The 18,532-nt window shown below is 35.4% G+C and overlaps 1 protein-coding gene across 1 annotated transcript in view; it reads left to right on the top strand.

The window, feature by feature from the left end:
* The window catches only part of LOC104168682 (brain-specific angiogenesis inhibitor 3), a gene marked incomplete at its 3' end in the record, with an annotated part of 94,470 nt that extends 86,397 nt beyond the window's left edge, over positions 1–8,073 (top strand). Inside the window, exons 14-15 of the mRNA XM_009709347.1 lie at positions 2,016–2,118; positions 8,030–8,073. Coding sequence (XP_009707649.1) covers positions 2,016–2,118; positions 8,030–8,073 — 147 coding nt within the window. The remainder of the gene's footprint in view (positions 1–2,015; positions 2,119–8,029) is intronic.
* Between the last annotated feature and the right edge of the window lie 10,459 nt (positions 8,074–18,532).

Genomic DNA, 18,532 nt, shown 5'->3' with positions numbered 1-18,532 from the left:
ACGACGGATTTTGCGAGAAATTCTTGTGACTACAATGCTTTGAGCTTTAGTTCAGTGGCATCTTAACATGTTATGTGAGTTTAGAATATATTTACCAGATTGCATTCTTCCAGAGAAATATGAGATATGCAACTAGGCATTCAGCCCAGACAGGACAGCAATGAGTGATGCAGATTTCATTTCACAGCAATATAGTCACTTACGTACGTAAGTGGATTGGTAGGGTTTTAATGAGACTGAGGTAAAATTGATGTACCAAGGTTGCAGTCTAGGCACCTTAAGTGCTCTTTTGGATCTCACCCTAGAACCATCAGAACTGTACCAAAATTAGACACAGAAAGGAAACATTTCTCAATCACGAAGATTAACTATGATCAAGTACTGAAGTATCAGTATTTACATTAGCTTCTGTGAATTTCCAAAATGGACAAAATCTTTTAATAGCTCTATTTAATACCTCTATTTCCAACTGTCATGATCTGTTAGAGAAATCTGGTTTGTACTTATTTGGAGTTTTTGTTTGTTTTGGTTTTTTTTAAATGATGCCTTGGGAACATTTATAGATACTCAGCTACTGTATATACTGTAAGGTACCATCATTACTCCCCCTCTACAGAACGCACTGAAAGTTTGCTGAACATTAAATGTAGTCTGATGGAGAGATGTGTTTTTGTCAACAGTGTGTGAGAGTTTAAAGTGCAACCAAAGGGAAGAAATAGGAATTAAGTACAATAGAAAGCCACTTCCATTATATTTCCATTGTATGATTTGGCTGAGTAAAATTGGACTAGGATTCATACTTCGCCCCAGAAGAATAATTTCATTCCTTGTGCTGAGTCAAGTGCCCACTGAGTTAAGTTTCTATTACTGTAGCCATGGCAATTCCTGTTTCAATGATCCAGCAAAATGGAATCCTCTCCTAAATACCATTTCCCTAGAGAAAACCAGCAATTAAAGAACAACAACAGAATATTAATACTGTCTATTGTAATTACAGATAAACAGCCTAGTTTCTTCTTTGATAACATGTACCTATGAATATGTCTTTCTATGAGGTTTTATGTTTGTTTATGTGCGATCAGCAGAAGGTGTTGAAAGCAGGATTACATACAAAGGAAATACCGTAACAATCATCAGAAACAGTCAGGCTGATAACGGATGGTTGTTCTAAGCCTGACGGGGTCATAAGAAGCAAGGATCTGAACATCATGCCAACATGTCTTTATGCCTGTATTAGCATAACCTTGGCAATACTAGGTCTGTCCTAGAAAGGTAGCTACAAAACATAGTGATCCACGTTTTACTTGAAAAGAGAGATTGATGATGAATTAGAGAATTTAACAGAAAATTATTATTTTGAGTAACCTGGTATAATAACATAAGACTGAATCTAAACTCACATATATGAGAAAAAATTGATTGGCTTTGGTGGAATTTCAGTCAGGGCACAACTATGGAATATATTTTAAAAAGTATTTAGATGATGAAGTCGTCCACTCACATACCAAATGCAGTGGTTTTTAAAAAATTGGAAACAGATAGGTTCTTTTCATGAGCACAGAATCAACAGAACTGTAGAATCTCCCATTGCACTCATCCATCTTCACAATTTTAAGTTAACAGTCAGAAAAAAGTCCAACACAGCACTTTGGAAGAAAAATTGCCGTCTCTTAAATAACATAGCTAGTGTGTTTATGTTGAGAGAAGCGAATGGTATGCATTCAAACATTGACAGAATGCTTGTGTCATCAATACACTCTTCTAATTAGTGAATCGTACTTTAAAGAACGGCACTTCTGCCGCCATTGTTGCTCTTCAGTGTTTAATGTTTCGGGTACATTGGTAATGAGTGAATGTTTTCACCACTTCCAAATATATTTTCTCTCTGAATATTTGTCAACTAAAGTCACAACAATTACCTGTGAGATACTTCTTTAAATGCAATATCAGAAGTCTCATTTAACCTCATACCAAGTTAAATCTTTCATTTTTCTTTTTTTTTTTTTTTTTCCCAGGAATTTTACGGTTGTTAATTCAAAAATCATCGTTGTTACTATACGACCCGAGCCCAAAACTACAGATTCTTTCCTGGAGATAGAACTGGCCCATCTGTCTAATGTAAGTACAATGACAGTTGATGTCTTCCGATAGTATTTATCAGATCATAATGAGAGAAAGAAGTGAGTTATTTTAAATATCAGTTAATAAAACCCAGTTTAACTGCTAAAACTTAAGCTCAGGAACAGTCTAATATACTTTGAAGGGACTGTGTACGTGTTTCATGCATATGTACATGCAAAACAAAATTAATTGTTGTTCTGTAAGTTTTGAGGTTTTTATTTAAACAGCAATTTCTACCAAAAACTCTCCATCAACTGCTTTGATGGATACAATCAAAAATGTAGTATTGTGCTGAATTCTTAACCTTTTGCTCCCTGCATAGGTCATAGAGCTACATAGTTCTTCAGGCCTTTTCTTCCTTTCTTTCAGTATTTTATACTCAAAATCCAATTTTTACCTAACCTGTGGTAGCAGACTTTGAAAAAAATGCCCTGGTTCCAATTCTTAGAAATGTTTGAGATTTTTTGTGCAGTTGTTTTTAATTCTGTACTTTTCAGCCTTTAATCTCATGTTAAAAATATTTTAAATCTGAAAAAAAAGGAATTCTATGTCTAATTATATTAAAAATATTAACAGTTTTTCTTTCTGCTGTCAGCAATCTCCCAGCAGCCAGAGGGAAAATAAAATATGTCTTTTGCAGGAAAATTTTTTTATGTGCAATATTGGGGAAATAATGTTAAATAACAAGCATGGGAGTAATTTATGGGAAGGCATGGCATATAAACTATGTCTGTTTATGTTACTAACAGTTAGAGTTTACTTTAAATAGTCATAAAGAGACAATTAGAAGAGACATAGTTACTGGAGCTTTAGTAAATAGTATTGTTATGCAAAAGACTGTAAAGCTGTGATTTTTTTTGTTATAAACAGTTGCTCAAGTGGTCATGTAAGTACAATTCAGCTGGAGGAGCTCCAAAGATTTCAGTCAGTAGCAAATTTGGATTAGTGTCTCTGGGCCAAAGTATGAAGGAAACTCTTTGAACTCTAGATCTTTGATTTACATTTTACTCAAGGTTAGAAGGAACGAACTGTTTTGCCATCAATGGTCATTGTGACCCACTCTTCAGTTCCCTGAAAAATGATATTACAAAGAACATCTCAGTGAAATTTACTGCAAAGTCAAGCAGAAGAAAAAGAAAGGAATAGAGGGACAGAAACTGAGCGAAGTCTTTATGTTTCAGTAAGATTAGAAGTTTATTGATGAAGAATTGTGGAGATTTTGTTTTTTATGGTTATTTAATTTTAAGATCTTTTAGGGTAGGTAGGTTTGGGGTTTGGTTTTGTTTTGTTTTGTTTCCAACCTAAGTTACATCATATATATTAAGAGAGAATATCAGTCTTTAACATAACTTTTGTTCCTGTCAGAAATTTCACTGAAAAGGTAGTAGAGTATTTGCTGACATAGACTACAAATTAATCCTACATATCAAAGGAAAAAAAAGGAAAACACCTTTGAAATAAAATACTTGTTTTGGTCTTGCTGAGATCATTATTAGGAAGAGTTTATGGTATTTCTCAATGCTAGATTTTAATTTCCATTATTTTAACAATGATTGTGGGGCTAGTTAGTTATGTGAGTGGCAGATAAGGAATATTGGAGTCCGACTTCTATATTTTGAAATTGGAATTACTGCTTGCAAAAGTGTGGAACAGCATGCAGGAAAAAAAAAGTTGTAATTGCTTTGGTCACTCATGCTAGAAAAGAAATTAAAAATTTTTTAAAAAATACTAGTAAGCAACATGTCAGCATTGAAAATACTTGCAAGCCAAGCACAAGCTATTAAAACCAACACAACACAGGCAAGGCTAGACTAACAAAAGGCTTACCTGCTGTCCCCAGAAGATGAAATTTCAGAAAATTCTTGGAGAGTTTCATCTTTTATTTTCCTCTCTCTTTTGTTTAATCCATTCCTTTGAGTAATTTATAGAGCAAATTTTTGCCAAGTGTCAAAATCTTGGAAATGATTGTTACAAAAGGTCAGATTAGAGACACTGATTGTCACCTTGCTTTGCCAACCGTTCAGTAACAGAATATTATTTAGTATTGTATTAGCTTATGTCTTGACAAGCCGAAAAGACAATAACCTTGCCAATAGATAATCAGAGCCATATTTTTTTCCTTTGGCTTAATTTTTGTCTTATAATTTAATCCAGAGAAACATCAAGTGCTTGGAACAGATTTCCAGTCCTTAAATTGGACTTCCATACATATTACATTTATATAGGATCTCGATCCACGTGGATATAAGAGTTGGATCGGCAGATACAATGACAAAATATTGCTCTAGAAAATCTGGGAATGGAAACCAGTTTTGCAATCTTAAGATCTTTAAATGTTTGGTGACTTTTACATTCAAGGCTTAGCCTCTATAATGCGGCTTCTTTTTGAAGAACTAAGGCTGTAGATGCATGGAAGTACTATTTTATAGGTTTGAGTGTTTCTTGCCTTCAGACTGAGTCTAATTCTTATCTTCTTTGCTATAATTTTCTCAGCTGAAAACAAGAATTTATTTAATTATAATATGTTGCTATAGAATGAGTTTTATATGTCACATACAGAAAGATAAAACTAGTAATGTATCTTTAGAGTTTTAACATTATATCTTAATGGCTCACAGATTAATCATGGTATCAATTAAACAGATTGGTTATTAAACAGAAAATAAAATACAGGCATTCTCTGTCATCTGGTTTTTGTGGAATGGCTCTTACTGTTGTTATTTTTGTTCTTTTCAAACCTTTGTTCTTGAAATGCTGTTCGTTATTCAGAACAGTTTGTTTCCATATTGATTTAATGACTAATTTTTAAACAACCTCCAGAGCATGCTTACTAATATATAGGAGTAAACCCACACATTTGTTCTTTTACCTCCCCATCCACTGACTAAATTAAGTAGATAAGAGATTATGAAAAAAGATGGGCAAATGTGATCGTTTAATAAGAGTTAATATATTTAATTCAAATGAGACTTAAAATATTCATTTATTCAAAATTTATCATCATTGCTTCATTTTATATCAAAATTAGCCAGTTTATTAATAAAACCAGAGGATTATATTTTGGAGGAAGTGGAAATCACAATTACATCTGCTGTTTGGAATATAGCATGGTACTTGGATTTGCAGATAAATTAAAATATAATAGGCAGTTGACCACAGTGAGAAGGTGGGTTGCAATGCATTCTTTAGAGAACATGGTATTTGGTCTTATGTGCTGTGAACATGATGAATGTGATCACATTTTTCCAGTAGTTTGATTAAAGAGACACCAAAGTGATCTTTTAAAAACTGTACAAATCAAACAAAATCTTGTTTGCTCCAGAGAGAATATGAACTCTTACCTTCTGACAGCACAGAAGTTTACTCCAGGGACACTGAAGTAACGAGCCAGCAGTAGCGTAGGACATCAAGCTTTCAATGAGACTGAAAACCCTGGCTACAAAACACAGTTGGCACTGTGCTGCATCGCTGTCAGAGTTGTCAATCACATCTCCAAAGTTCAGTTTTATACGCCAGGCAGACAGATACATACACACACACATACTCACACACATATGTCTATTTTTAAGATATCCAAGTCCTGTACCGTAGTGTATAAAACAGTACAGCAACAGTCGTAAACATTAATGGACAGAGTAGCTGCTTCCTTAGCTGCAGTTAAGTAATGAACTGGCAAGAGCTGTGATGAAAGATTGCTGCCCTCACAGAGAGCCATGGCTCTCGGGGGTAGCTCCACGACTGCAGTGTGAGGAGACATTGCCAGGAGACCAGACCCAGAAAGACTGTGAAAAAGGGCGCAACAGGTTAAGGGCGAAGAAGAAAATAGGAAGACAGGCTCCTTGTGGTCTTTGCAGCACTTGAAGGGCGTTTGATCAGGATATCAAAGAGGGCGAAGTTCTGAAAGGCTGCCGTGCCCCTGCGAGCTGCCATGGCTGGCAGAGCAAACCCTCACACAAGACCTTCTTAAGGAACAGGAGCGATACTTATCCTGCTTTCCCCATTTCTGCTTAATCTCTCGTTAGTGACTGCAATGGCCAAACATACTCTTTTTTTTTTTTTTTCATTTGACTACATTTCAAAGGGAGTGTAGCATGTGATCTGACAGCAGCAGTTTTACTGTGTTTCAGCTTTCTGCAAAGGCTTTTCTTTCCCTCTATTTAGTGGGTTTCTTTATAATGGACGTTTTTTCTGAAAGTGTTTTTGTATTCTTTCTACTTGCACTGTAGGAATAGCGAGTAGAAACTGCATGACATCTACTGCTAGGAAAGACAGGTCTCAGATCTCAAATATGCAGTGTCTTATTACAATTCAGCTATAGAAGTACTTTTTAAATACACATATACCTATATCACATTGCAAGTAGAATTTCTTCACTAAGTCTTAGGATGTAAATTAATACTCTTTATAAAAGGACATTTTAAATAAGATTAATTCTGCAGTTCTTAATTCTTACCCTTCTATATTCTCTTCCAACAATGTATCTGAAAGCTTTTGGCTAATGATGCAGGACCTGGGCTCTGAATCTCAACAGACCTGTTATCCAGTGCTTTGTCCTGTGCCCTCTTCCCCTTCCTCTTCTTTGCATTATAAATCCCTCAGGGAATGGAACATCCTTTATTTATGTTTGTACAGTGCTATTTTAATATAAAGTGCCATAAGTATATGTTGGTTTTAAATATTTATACTCTACTCATAAAATTCAATGCAGTCAGCAAAATACTGAAGTAGAGGATCAAAATTTCCCTAAATACCTCCCTCACAAGCATCTTCCAAAGGACCTTTTTTATCTTTGACAAAGAGGTGGATAGGAGAATTTAAATATTTAATAGATTTTTACTTCACAGGTTACCATGTTTTTTCCATAAATAAAATACTTTTCAGAATGAAATGTCAAGGTGTATTTTGTTTATACAAAACTATATCTACCGCACCAACACTGTTCATGAGAGAACTACACTAACGCTGACATAAGAAAATAGTATATTGCACCTGTTTCTTCAAGTCACTTGTGATTTTGTTAAAAATATATTTTTATTCTGTATTTCATATCTGATTTTTTTATATAGTTCTGACTTCTGGGATTATCCAATGTTTATGATCAACAGGAATACAGTTTTGCAGTTTTTAGTCAGTTAAGTACTTCTAAGTCAATATCAGTTTTGATAAAGGAAGATTTACAAGATTAGGGACAAAATTTGAATTTTAATTTTGTCTCAACTCTTCCTGTGCAGCAAAATAAACATGAGTAATAATAAAGATATTTCCATTTCCCAAAAACATTACCCACGGTTTAATGATGTGTAATAAACCTAGATTCCCATCCTGTTCTAAATCAAATCAGAAATCTTCCACTGACCTTGAAGAGGTTGGAGCTGGGATTGTAAAGCTCAACGAAAAAAAATACTGTGAGCAAAAATCTCTGCTGATTTAGGACTTAATTGACAAAAGGTCTTGGGTATTGACTGTGGGGTCATCTGAAATCTCAGCCTCCAGACATTTTGCCCAACATATGCTTAAAATTTTTAAAGACATTACTGGTTTTGACATCCAGGTTCCCGAAGGGCCTGAAGTTCTGCTTCTAAGTGCACCCTGAAATGTTCAGTCAAGTTGAGTCTCTTAACAGATGAACTCTTATCTCATATTTCAATTTTACTAGGATATACCAAATAGGCAACTTTGTGCTTACCTTATCTAAGAGAGAAAATACAGCAAATACTCTGCTTTGAGGTTCAAGTGCTTTTTAAATACTCCGTAAGAATTAACCTTAAGCTTTGGCAATTTCAGGGACATCAATTTGTCAGAGTATAAGCGTGATCTTGTAGGAGGAGACCCAAATAAATGTTTAGGTCAAGCATGACACATTTTTTTGTATACTAGTAACTAAGAAGTTTGTTTGTTTTCTTCTTAGGGCACGTTGAATCCCTACTGTGTGCTGTGGGATGATTCAAGAACGTAAGTGACAGATGCTTGCTTCTATTGTTATGACTCAAATGTTAGGAAGTACCTAACAATATTTAAGTGTTGATCAGTAAATGAGTTGGTACGAGGGCAGGGAAAATGAACCTTTCACAGAGGGAAAGTACTGGATTCTCCAGTCGCTTGACTTCCTTTCTGCAGCTATGTAAATTGAAATAATACAATATCTCACCAGGAAGAGATTACTCACATAGTAATTTTAATCTGCTTTTTCAAGATTAAAATGAGGATGTGTAAGAACTGTAGTTCCTTGATGGTAGTTGCCGGGCAACAGGCGAGTGGGTAAAGGATCAGACAGATAACTAAGGAAGGCTCCCATTTCTGTTACTACAGGGAGAAATATCATTTTCAAGTGTGATACCCACAGCAATCTTCATTTTAGTTGGTGCAAATTTTCATTTTAGTTTAGTAAAATAACAAAATAATACCTATATACTAAATGCTATCAGTCTTCTATTTTTGCCAGTGTGTGTCCCTTTTGTAGCAAACCAGAAAATGTCGCTGTAAAGAACTAAAGCAGTAAAATCAGCGTGGTTTAAAAAGAATTCCAAGCTTATGCAGTTGTAATATGCTGCATTAATCTTTCACAATAAAACTCCCGTTAAAGTCAAGGTGAACTTTGGCTAAATATAGATTAAGTGTTTCAAGAATGATCCCTATATAGTTGCCATATTCATTTTTTTTAAAAGATGATGTTGTACTTCTTGTCCAGGTGTATTATGTATGTCTTGTACTACAGACTCATCTATAGTGTTAGAAATTGTATGCCTGTTATTTTGTGAGTACTTTTATCCTCGAGGCTGGGTTTACATCAGTACATTGATGGCTGAGAAACTAACATCATAGTATAGAAGTGAGAAACTTTGGACATGATACCAGAAATAATTCCAAATACAAGTAGTACCATGGTCTGTGCCTCTATGAAAGAATCATAATGCAGTTATTTGCCAGCAACATCATAATGTTCCATTTCTGTAAAATGTGTGGAATAACGTGCATGAAAGACTTGATATAATGTATTATTATGTGCACATGGGATGCAAAACATTTGGAACATGTTCTTTGTTTCCTCTTCACAATGTTTTCCTTACACAGTGGTAGAACAGTGCTTTATTTACCATTTTTTACATGCATTGCTTTAAGCACTGTGTATTTAGAGCACATGCTCTGATTTCACTGCTCCAGTCCAGAATATCAAAGGCATATTTGCATGGAATTAGACTACCAAAAAAACCCCATGCTGTGGTCTTAACAGTGTGATTAAAAGATTTCATGCAGGTATTCAGGATGAATGTGTGAAGCAATCACAAACAAATGTATTTTGTGCTTGCCACTTGTTTTACATGCATTTCTCTTACTATTGTTTATAGAGAAGTTTGGAGCTCCATTTAAGTACTGGTTTCAGAATGTTTCAGAATCTAGATGGAAAAGTGAACTTTAGAAACATCTAAAGTTTACATAAAGCTTGCCTAAGGTAGTCTGAGGTTTTGAGGGAGAAACACATGCTTTTGTCTTCTGAAAGACATCTTTTCTAGTCATATTATTTAATAGTAGCTATTGAAGATGTTAAAATATTTGAAGACTGGGGGTATTCTTGGAGATTTATCAATTTTGAAAAGTTATATGAGCCATCAAATATTAACAGTAAGATATGGTGTATCAGTAAGGTCTGCATGGACACCATTGTCTCTTGTTTCACACATGTATGTGTGTTATTTTATAAGAATGTTACATTATTTCTTACCTGAGTGTGGAATAGCAAGAGCAAAATTCTACTTTTTTTCATCCATCCCTTTGGAAAAGATCCCTAATGTTAGCTGTGGGAATATTAGTTGATTCATAATTTTATTTTTGTAATGCTGTTTCTTTTTTGTTTTGGATCATTTTGTTTGTATTTACTCAGGAACCGTTCAGAATTTGTATTATGACACCAGGAGTTTTAAATTATCATAAAAGCTCTATAATTGCTGAATTGGTTCATATAATTTATAAATCTTAATAAATAAATATGTAGAGGACTATACAATTAGTTAGGTGCCCATGATGATGTTGGGTTCTTGGTGGCTTGTTTTTCTTTTATGTTTTCCATAAGTCTCAGGAATTAACCATTCTCAGCAGCAGGCAACTGGATTTGACAAATTAATATCCTCATCCACATGCAAATCCTACAGAGCTCTGCTGTACTCGTGTCCTTCCAAACTGGGTAATTATTGCATAACCAGGATTTGGCAAGCATTTTGGAATAAACCCAACAAAAAGTAGTCTGCTTTTAGTTGAAGGTGCTTAACTAATCAGTAGTCTATGCTGAGACGGGTGTTTTAAAGTAAGTGCTTTTCAGATGAAAACTGTATTTGCTTTTCTCATCGGCATACCGCCAGCAGCAACCTCTAATGGGTTTTGCCACCTTTTTAGCCACTTCTCCCACATCTTTATCTGCATGCATTGCAAGTTCACGTTTGGTAAATGACAGCTCCTCCAATGATCTTGTCAGTTTAATACCTCTCCAACAGCAGGGGAAGCTTTGTCTATCTGGTTTTGGGCATGCTTCTCAGGAGATCCATCAGTGATTACAGTTCCCTGTCATCTGTCCTTGAAGGAAGTTCTGGATCTATGAGCTGTTTACTCACATCAGATCATCAAACTTATCCTATTGCCGTTGCTGTCTGTGACAATTTAATCATCCTAATTTTGGCAAAAGCAGTTTTAATCCATTCTTTCCATCAGTTTTGGTGATTCTTCCTTGTCATGATCTTTTATAAGGTTTTCCATTTATCAAGCTGACAGGCATGTGCCCTCTCCATAGACTGCTAGTCGAATGTGCATACAATATTGAGATAGTGCAACTAAAGAATAAAATATTACATCATGCGTTATAAAGGGCAAACCCAAATCCATAATTCAGCATTTTATTTCAGTTGGTTCTCCCAAAATATAGAGGACATCTGTTTGTGTTGATTGAAACCAGGCTGTTTATGAGTTCTGGTCTTTCCTTTGATATTCCCTACATGAAGCTGGTAGCATCAATGGTGTCTAAGTGGTGATTTTTTTCCCCTCAGAAATCTGAGTGATAGCTTCATCCATTCATTTCAGAAAATGTGTTCTAAATGTTGTCTTCAGTAAAGTCTTAGGATACTGAATGCTTCTCATTTCAGTGCATGGGAAAATGTGTGGAATATTTGTAATTGACATTCTAAGGAGAAACAATTTAGTTCCTTAAACCAAACAAACAAAAACTCAAGAAAGAGTTGCATCTTTTCTGCTTTGCATTGTCTGGCATGAACAAACTCTCCCTTCTGTCAGGAGCTGTTTGTGATACATTAATTCCAGTGTCTCAGTCCACGAAGAGAAAGAAAAGAAGTTGGCAGGTAGTAGGACTGCAAGTATTTCGATGGTTAGAGCATTTACTTAGGGACTTCAGGGACTGGCCCTTCAATTTTTTCTTTACAGAAGTTACTTGAGGAACTTGAAACACACTTTTCAGCCTCACGGGATCTGCCCATGCCCGCTGAGCTGTCGGCTCCTCTGGAGTATGTTACTCACAACATGTCCTGCTGGGACTCTGCCATATTATTTAGGAAAATATTCATGGCTTGGGGAGCTGATTCCCAGCACCTCTATATTTAATTTTACCCCTCTTTCCGTGTGTTTCTCACCATGCCACGCCTAAATCTTAGCCATATCACTGTCAGTGGTTTTTCCCTAGCACTGTTTTGCTTTATATAAGTCTGAGCAAGGCTGTGTAAGCCCCGGGGATCAAAGAATCCTTATGTGCATGCATACATTTCCATTTTAAAAATGCCATTTACTCTGGCAGTGTTGTAGGCTGTCTGAACAGTTCTCTTGAACTTTGTTGCCTTCTCTGATGCTTGATTGTGTGACAGGTGCCTTAACAGACAGTCTGTATGGAGCTCTAGGATCCATGAAAGTTTGGCCCGACAAAGTTAGTCCCTTGTCTTAGTGGGCCCAGCCCTGGACTCTTGAAGCAGGGTGCAGAATTCAAAGCACAGGAAGAGGCTGGCAGTTAGGTGTGACAGTACTGCGCATCGCGAGTACCGGCCTCACGTGGAGCCCTTGGCTAATGCCACCAGTGAGGGCATGGACAATGGGGTAGATACGGTGAGTCACTGGAAGGAGGTGACATCTCACATGGGCGTTTCGATAGTCACTGACTGATTAGCGAAACAGTGCAGCTGGTGTTCGTTCTTTTAGAAGTGTGTTGGATGTAATGTGGGCACATATGTTCTCCACAGGACAGTGTCAGTTGTTGCTGGTGTGCTCCACAGCTGTAGGCGGTGCAACATGACATCTCACAGCACTGGGTAAGGAAAGGGCTTTAGTATTCTGGAACTCTTTTCTGCCAGTTGCTGCAGAAGGATGTCATAACAGTATGACAGCATTTTATTTGTCCGTATGTGTGCTCATAGCCGTTTGTGCCTGCTGAATATATGGTTGGCGGAAGTACAATGCAATTAGCTGAAATTTTTAATATTGCAAGGATTTTGACCTGGTCCAGTTTTAGTTTAGAGCAAGTGGTAGGTCTGCTGTATTTTTTTTCCCGTTGCCATACAAATTTACATTGACAGTGGTTTAGATTTTCTACCCTGATGCTATGTAAAACTATGATTGCTATGAAATGAGACATTTTATACATTTATATAACTTCAGGATTTCACTCCAGACATATTATAACGTCCTCCATTAAAAAGAGAGTTAAAAAAAAGTTTACAATTATCTTTTTTTAATTATCCCTTAGAGCTTTTAATTCTTTTTATCCCAGTGTCCCTGGATACAATTGTGGAGAAAGAGTCCATAAAGGAATTTGTTTGAATGCATATAAAGAAAAGTCTACCAGTTATTTGTGATTTTCTCACAGATTTGCCTATAGGGCAGAATGTGACAGCTTTGGGATATAAGCTTGAATGCATACCAGCAAAACAACTCTTGCATTTTGTTGCCTTGTGATAAAATTGACAGGGAACACTGATCTGCTTTGTCTCTCTCCTCTGCATTTTGTTTTTTAAAAATACCATGGTAGACCATTACAGTTATTCGTTGTTTGGCCTAGCCTTGCAAGCCTTTGAAAATATGTTCAAGAAAACTCTTTATAACTCATGTCAAAATATCTCAAGCTAATCATCAAATAATTAGAATATCCTAAATCAGAATTTGCTTCTGGAAATATGAATAGTGGCCTCTCCTTACTGTATATTACTTTATAGTCGTATTGTTTTTGTCACCAGGAAGATATGGAGGAAATAGATTTTTCTATAAGGAGAATAAAAATTGAGTGAGAGTAATTTGTGTAAGTATAGTTTGGCAGTATATGCCCGCTGAAGATTTGCTTCTTCCATTGACTTCAGTCAGACTTGTTGGTTCAGCTTTTCAGTCAGAATTTACTTCTTTTGTATTTTTCAAGGCAGAAAAATATAATTTTCTTTTCATGTTAGTGTCTATGCTTATGTTTGGGAACATAATGGAAGAGTTAACATTAATGAACTTATCCAAAAGGTACTCCTGGAGTACCTACTTTTAAGAAGAACTGTCCATAATAGAACCTGTGTAACAGCACACTACATAATCATCTATTCCTGGTAGTCTTGCATTAAGAACTGAAAGACTCTACAGAATCATATTCTTCTTCATTAAAACAGTATGGAATGAAAAACCTGATCCAAACTTCCTGCAGACAACTAAAAAGCTTTGACTGATTTGAATCAGATCAGATCAAGTGGCAAACCCCTACTCAAGCCATGCAAGACCTAAATTTAATTTTTTTTTAATTTACAAATGCTAAGATTATACTGTAGTGCAGGAGTACTTAGTTCTGAAATATGTAAGTCTTGTACAATATAAAATTGAGTGTCTTTATGTCGAAAAAGAGTCAGACCAAAATTTTCTTTGCTTAAGTCATACACAAAATGAATCAGTGTATATGGGAGGAATTTATAATTTAGTTCTTTTTTATAACACTGCTCTTCACTAACACCTACACAACCATGAACAGAGCTTACATGGCCTGCTGAGATTTATAGCAAAAAAAGGAAATCAAATTAATTCTTGCTAATAAGTTAGCTTTCTTTTTAATTTTTACTGAGTGATTAATCAACTCCATTTGTTGAGAATTCAATTGCTATTTATTGCCTTTATGTAAATGTAGATTTTTCAGAAGCTAAAAATAGTGGTTTCTTGAAATATCAGGCAATTATAATTCTGAAATATGAATAAAAAGAACTAGTGGTCATATCTTCATAATCAAATTAAAAAATTTGAATTGGATTTTTGACAGATTTTTTAGTGTGTAGCGAGAGCAGAAGATAATTAATCAGTTTGAATAAACTTTAGAATAGAAAACAAATTTGTCACAATTTGGTTTTGTATCTATGTTTCCGGAAAAATTCATGGATGTTAGCAAGTCAAATAAAATATGATCGCTGTTTTCCCTAGTAGTACCTCACCAAGAAATGCAGCAGATGGGATCTGTGAATCCAGCATGGTGCTGGACTTGGACTGACCCTTGTAGGGGAAAACAGTGTTTGCCAAATCCTATACAGCTTCCAAAAGTACAATATAGCACTATTACAACTGTGAAAGTTTATCACCCTTTCTTGTTTATATTATGTAACAGAGGTTCATATCACTCTCCCATGTTTACAGACAGGGGAAACTAGGGCATAGCGAAAGCGAAGCTCTTTGTCCTAGGTCACTCATCAAACCCCGGTAGAGTTACAGTTCCAAGTTCCTGAGTCCTAACTGAGAACGCTCTCTAGCTGTTCTCGAAGCTGGTATCATCTCCCTGCCCTGATGCAGATCGCTAAAGTTTAAATAGTTTTATAGTGATATTTCTGTTTTTTTCTCATTCATTCTGGTGAGCTCTTGACTGTTGCCTGTCCTGGAGAATTCAGCTCTGTTTATCCAACAGAAGTGGTGCAGCAGCACTAAAGTTCCTTGTATTATGCCATCCTTAAACAAAATTTACTCGCGTCACTCAAGAAGACGAAAAATCTGGGGAATATTGCTTACCCTTGTGAGAAGGAGCTGTGGAAAGTACCTTTCTGCCATTGTCTGTTATTCCTTTGACAATAAGGGCACAAATCACGTGCATAAATTGCTTATAAATAAATCACATTGTGTAGCTTTGCACAGACGTGTATTTGCTACTTTTAAACTTGTTTGCAGTCAGTATGAAAAAGACAGAACTACAACTGGTACAGATACACCTACTTTTAGTAATAAGATGAGGAGAATATAATACAAAGAATTTTGAGCATTTGCAGAGTATAGGATTGCTTGTCTTTACTTCCAAATGTATGGATCTAAATCTGATTGAAGTCTCCTGAATTAATAATTATTCTCTCTGATAAATCAAACATCATGTAATTTATCAAAGGCTGGTCTGCCTTCCTGCAAGAACAGTGTCTGTATGGCAAACTTATCTTAAAAGAAATGTTTGGAATAGTATTTTGAAATGCATCTTAGAGGTTGTCCCCCAGTTGTTCCTGAATTGTCAACCCTGAAATTGTATCTCTGCCCGATGAAACTGTAAAATGTAAAACCAAACATGTCCTGTTTAAATCTGCCATGTTTTATCAATTGCTGTTGCAAGTATACACCTTTAATGCTGTGTCAGCATCTCATTGACCTCACAGGTATCTTTACACATAATTAATCTTCTGCTAAATCTCGGTATCATAGTTGAGCAACTTGGGCAGATTCAGTTAAATCGCTTCCTGGACCAGTCACTAGAGGGAAGCAAAGACCTTCACGTGCCTATTCATGACGTCAGTCAATGCTTTTATGTCCTCACTGGCAAAACTGGTCAGTATTCAATCTAAAATTTTGAAAAATGCCTGTTTGGTGGAAAACCACCTTTCGGGGGAAAAAAAAAGGACACAGATGTATTTCTGTATGGTTGACTTCCAGAGGCCATTGTCGTTAAAAAATAGTTATTTTCATGAATGATGTTTTGAGAATTTGAATTTAGACAATAAGCTCAGTGCAGAGTGGATAAAGAAGATGGGTTTAAGACTTTCATTTTTGAAGCATCCAAATTTTCAGAAAAATGCATTGAAATCTTGGTAGCATAGTAGCTATGCACTTGCATCATTGATGTGTGGCAAAACCTAAGATAAAATACATCAGTTTCTTGATATCTTTTTGTTGATCCTTCCTTAGTTATCCATGCTTCCATTCCCTAGTGTTTTCTCTGTGATACTCAGAATCTCATGCTGCATAAATAGTTCTTCAGTGTGTACCAGGTAAACAGATCAAGAGAACATCAAGCCATTAAACGAGGACTAGTTCATCATGCACCCCTCTTCAGCACAGAGAAAGCATAAAGTGTATGTGAACTCATATTTATCTTCCAATTTATGAGGGATTGTATGTGGTTTACCATATACTATGTTTTTACTGTATTTAATTCAGCCCTGTTCTCCTTACTGCTTACTGAGAGTACAACTCAACTGACCATTCTCTCCTATGAGCAAGGCTCGTTGAATTCCTTTAAAACAGAAACAGTAGAGGCCAACATTACATTTTCTCACATTTAATTAAAGGAATATACCTGCTATGAATTGAATTTGCCATAAAATTGAAATACCCAGAAACAAAGGTAAAATATTAAAGATATTACAAATAATGTTTTGATTTTTATCATTTAAAATTCTAAATGTTTTAAAGATTGTAGGGACAATATTTATACTATGTACCACTTAATTTGAATAGAAGATCTTTTATTAAGTTTAAGCTATGCAGGATGGTCAGACCTTAATGAGAATAATACAAATGTATATCAGGATTTAAACAAGTTTAAATGGAAGGTAATATGCTAGATGAACAGCTCTAAGCAAAGCAATTTCATGAAAAAAACTGTTGTGTTGAATAGCTGCTAGATTATAGATGAATAGATTTTTAGCTGAAAGCATGGTGTATTTGTGCTGATTTTTTAATGTTATCATCATCTTCTCTGATAATGTTGACTAAGAGAGATTTCCTGCATAGCTAGTTAACTAAATGTAACATACATATGCATTCAAGTGCATGTGCTGGGGATAACATCCTGCAATCCATGCTATTATTGTAAGCAATGGAGAATATAATATAATTCTAAATTTCACAGGCTATGGTTATGATTCCCAATGCTACGTTACCCTAATGATGCAATTTCTAGTGGTTGTCTTCTCTGTTCCATCTACCCATAACTCTATGGAAGCAGAGCAAAATGTTTGTCTTTTAAATTGCAGAAATATCTTTACATCTATCAAAAGCATGAATTAAAATGCCATCACGTTACTATCAGTTCATCACTTAACATAAGTATGTTCCTGATGCCAAGTTTACCAATAGATCCAACATGCTGGATTGGGAGCATACAACCAGAATCACACCACAGATATTGGCACAAATCCAGGAGTTATTCCATCACCTTTAATGGCAATAATCAAGGGATTGCATATACTGATGTATAGAGCAATACAGAACCAGGAAAACAGGATCACTCCTTATAATGAATTTGATATATCTGTGTGCTTAGCCTGTAAAGAGTACATTGTTTTGACCAGACTTAAAACTAAATCCGTTAGGTTTATACTACTTCATGATTGCAGTTTTGACTGCAATATAGATCTATTCAATGTCCTTTTAAAATGTCGGTAGGCACTTTCTTTGATATCTGCTCAGTTTTAAATGGTTATTCACAAAAAGAAGCTATGACTTTAATATAATATCAAAATAGCTTAAAATGTAAATATATCAAATATCAGATAATAACACAAAACAAGAAGATTTATTTACTACAAAAATAGACTTACTTCATTTGAACAACTTCTGATTGCATGTAACCAACATAGCGCCATGCAGCTAGTAGAGGCACTCTAAAATGCGAGAGAGTCAGCAGTATTCAGGAGATAATCTAAGCTCTTTTTAAACAGATTATATTTTAAAAGTTGTAGCATGTACAGGAAAAAGTCAGCAGTATCTTTTTCTATGCACATCACTCATCTTCAGCCCATTCTTCCCCTCCCTTCTTCTTTTTCTTGTAAGTGGACAGTCAAACACCTGGTGTTTTAGGTACACAACTTGTGTATGCACTCACAGACATACTTCATCATTTCATGTACACACACAGACTAAAATCTTTGAGGAATAAAGCATGTAAAACATATTTATCACCCCCCCACACAAGAAGTACAATTGAAAATATGAAACATCATTTTCTTTATTGTACTACACAGCGCAGTATGCTCTGCATAGTGCAACATATATTTATCTGGTGTCAGATTGTACATGCTGTTATTTATATTAGATAACATATACCAATCTTAAATTAGGTAACATAGACTTTAATGTGACTCACATTGTATCTACTTCATTGTTAATGCAGGAGAAAAATCTATGCTAAATTTACCAAAACCACATGTTTCTCTCTCTCTTCCTC

Source organism: Cariama cristata, unplaced genomic scaffold (assembly GCF_000690535.1).
Source record: "Cariama cristata isolate BGI_N322 unplaced genomic scaffold, ASM69053v1 scaffold5111, whole genome shotgun sequence".
In the NCBI taxonomy this organism is placed as follows: Eukaryota; Metazoa; Chordata; class Aves; order Cariamiformes; family Cariamidae; genus Cariama; species Cariama cristata.
This window is presented reverse-complemented; position numbering and strand designations above follow the sequence as displayed.